The 2,612-nt window shown below is 38.3% G+C and overlaps 1 protein-coding gene across 2 annotated transcripts in view; it reads right to left on the reverse strand.

Moving 5' to 3' along the window:
* LOC143293394 (casein kinase I-like) overlaps positions 1-1,873 on the reverse strand; it is a 20,476-nt gene extending 18,603 nt beyond the window's left edge. For both annotated transcript variants that reach the window (XM_076604213.1, XM_076604212.1), the window contains exon 1: positions 1,573-1,873. In XM_076604213.1, coding sequence (XP_076460328.1) covers positions 1,573-1,686 — 114 coding nt within the window. In that variant the 5' untranslated portion in view covers positions 1,687-1,873. The remainder of the gene's footprint in view (positions 1-1,572) is intronic.
* Between the last annotated feature and the right edge of the window lie 739 nt (positions 1,874-2,612).

Genomic DNA, 2,612 nt, shown 5'->3' on the forward strand with positions numbered 1-2,612 from the left:
TGTGTGTGTGTGTGTGTGTGTGTGTGTGATACATGTCTGTGTGTACATGTGCATGCACATGATGTGCACTGAGTCAGTAATTTAAGCAGATTTTTTTTTCTCTACTGCCCTGTTTTACACACTATTTCAATAAGTAATAACAGTTTAACACTAAACATGTGATACTCAACTGATATTTCCTATAAATAAAAAAGAACAAAGTAAAAAGACAGCTGCATCTGAACCCAATGAGTCATTCTGTCAGTGTCACACTCACAGTCACACTAAGTCTCAGTGTTGGCAGTTTATATCTAGTTCTACATTTCTACCTATAACAGTAATAAGTATATTTTTATCCATACAGCTGTTAGTGTTTGTTGAAAATATTCACTGATGATTCTGTCACACCTGTGACATACTGTACAGCTGTACAGGTCTTAACCTCCTTGGTGTTCACAACTGCCTGTTCTGATTCAACAGTCCCTTTACTCTAGAAATTATACAACACCACAATTAAGGACTTTCAGCATACACTCACTACACAAAGGTCAGGAATTTATTTTTATACAACAGTTCAATTACAATACAAAAGAGACATGTACTGATAACGTGAAGTGGATGACATATAACTTCATTGTGTTATCCCAGTCCTCCCCATTTTGTGTTCTTAATACAGTACTATATGATGAAAAAGTTACATGTACTGAAGCATTGATATCAATCAAAACACTGCAAACAAATAATTAACACATTTTAGTTACAACATAATGATATAATTGTTGCCAACTGGTGGACTAAGGACTCATGATGAACTCAACTGTGCACTGCCTCCTAAGACTGTCCAAATCTCCTTCCTGTCAAAAACAACAAACCAGTCTGGTCCCCAGACGCCAGAGCAATGACAATGACTTGCCTTGACTTGACATCAAAGTAGTTGAGGCCTTGTCACAAGCCTGTTCATGTCCCAGGCTCTCAATTTACTTTGTATGGGGACTATGTGTGGAGTTGTGTAGTCCAAATCATAAAACGCAGCTCTATCTTACTTTATTTCAATTATTTATTATTTCTATATAAACAAGGGAGTACAACTGAGAAAATGGGTTGTTCTCTATCATTACACTGCAAATGGTGTGTGAACGGGCCAATCCTGGATGTTAGTAAAATTCCATGAAAAGTGGCATCGTTTTAAAAACTGGACTATTTTAGTAATGACAGTTTCTGGCCTCGGCTCTCAAATTCGCTGTCGTTCAACTTTTAAGTTCTAAAGATTCTATCTGGTTTAAACTTTGGAATTGTTAATAAATAGGTCCATCTTTGTAGTAGTGACTAATTTAAACATTTTGACAAAGTTACACATGACAAAAAGCAGCACATGAACCACGACGCTTTAGCCTCATGTCTACTGCGACACGCTGACAGTTCCAGACAACTGACAGGAGTTTACGATAGGAGTGGAGTCCAACTCGAAAGTCGCATCATCTGTGAGGCAAACAGTTCGAAGCCCGTATCTCGTTATTATTTGTACAGTGAAATACTGACAGAGACTGGCTGGATAGAGATAACAGACACCTATGCTACAAAACAAAAGCATACCTCTCCATTGGCAACGTTGATTCCCAGGTAGATGTCACCGAAAGAACCACTTCCTATTTTTCTCACCAAGCGATACTTTCCAGACACGAGAAATTCTGTGGACGAACTTGCCATGTTGAAAATTCAACAAGTCTTCAAGGCCAACCCGAGAAGCCTACGAATATTTAAACAATGGACTACGATATTCGTTCATTCCTTCTCTTTGATTCATCAGTTAAAACCAGTCTCTCGAACTGATAAACAAAATACGTAAACTGCAGCTCAGACAAAACACAACATGAAAACACACAGCGATGCATCAATGTATTCTGGGAAGGGGTCAAGGTTGTTCATAATAAAAGGTGGTACTGGTGGGCAAAGGAATTTCGAAAAATATAAATATGTATTTCATGTGCAGCAGTATTGAGACACGAAAAAAATCACCCGAATCTTTAGAACATTAGATCTGTTCTGTCACAAGTTTACACATTACGGTATGATAGTGTTTGCAGCAGCAACAAGCTAAGGTCCAAATAACATTCCGACACACTATTCTGTCTAAGGAAAGAAAGATTACCCATGGAAACATGTGGGTGTGGTCCTCTCAGTTCATGGGTCTTTGACAGAAAGAACCGCCCACCTCCCCAAGTTTTTTGTCCATCCAGTTCATCAAGACCAGAGTCACACGAGAAGTTTGGAAGACTGGTGGAGAAAAGGTTATCTGGGGAAGCCTTGTCACAAATATGTCTGCCAGTTTACTGACAACGATTCCTTGCGAACAACTGGATCAAATTCTTGCGAAATGATTGACCGAATTTTGACAAAGGATTTTCGTCAATAAATGCGCAATTTGAATATCTATAAGTGCAGGAAAAAATAATTTTGAGATGGTCAAGTTCACAGCTGTTGTGTTTTGTGCTTTGCTTTTGTTAAAAGAGTTAAAGATAGAAAAGAAAAAAAAAGTACAACACACACACACACACACAAACGCGCGACGTCTTTCAAATAGCGTAGCCTGTATGCAAGCAGTATATATATCAATCATCAGCACGTAAAACATG

The sequence above is a fragment of the Babylonia areolata genome, chromosome 19 (genome assembly GCF_041734735.1).
Source record: "Babylonia areolata isolate BAREFJ2019XMU chromosome 19, ASM4173473v1, whole genome shotgun sequence".
Taxonomy (NCBI): domain Eukaryota; kingdom Metazoa; phylum Mollusca; class Gastropoda; order Neogastropoda; family Buccinidae; genus Babylonia; species Babylonia areolata.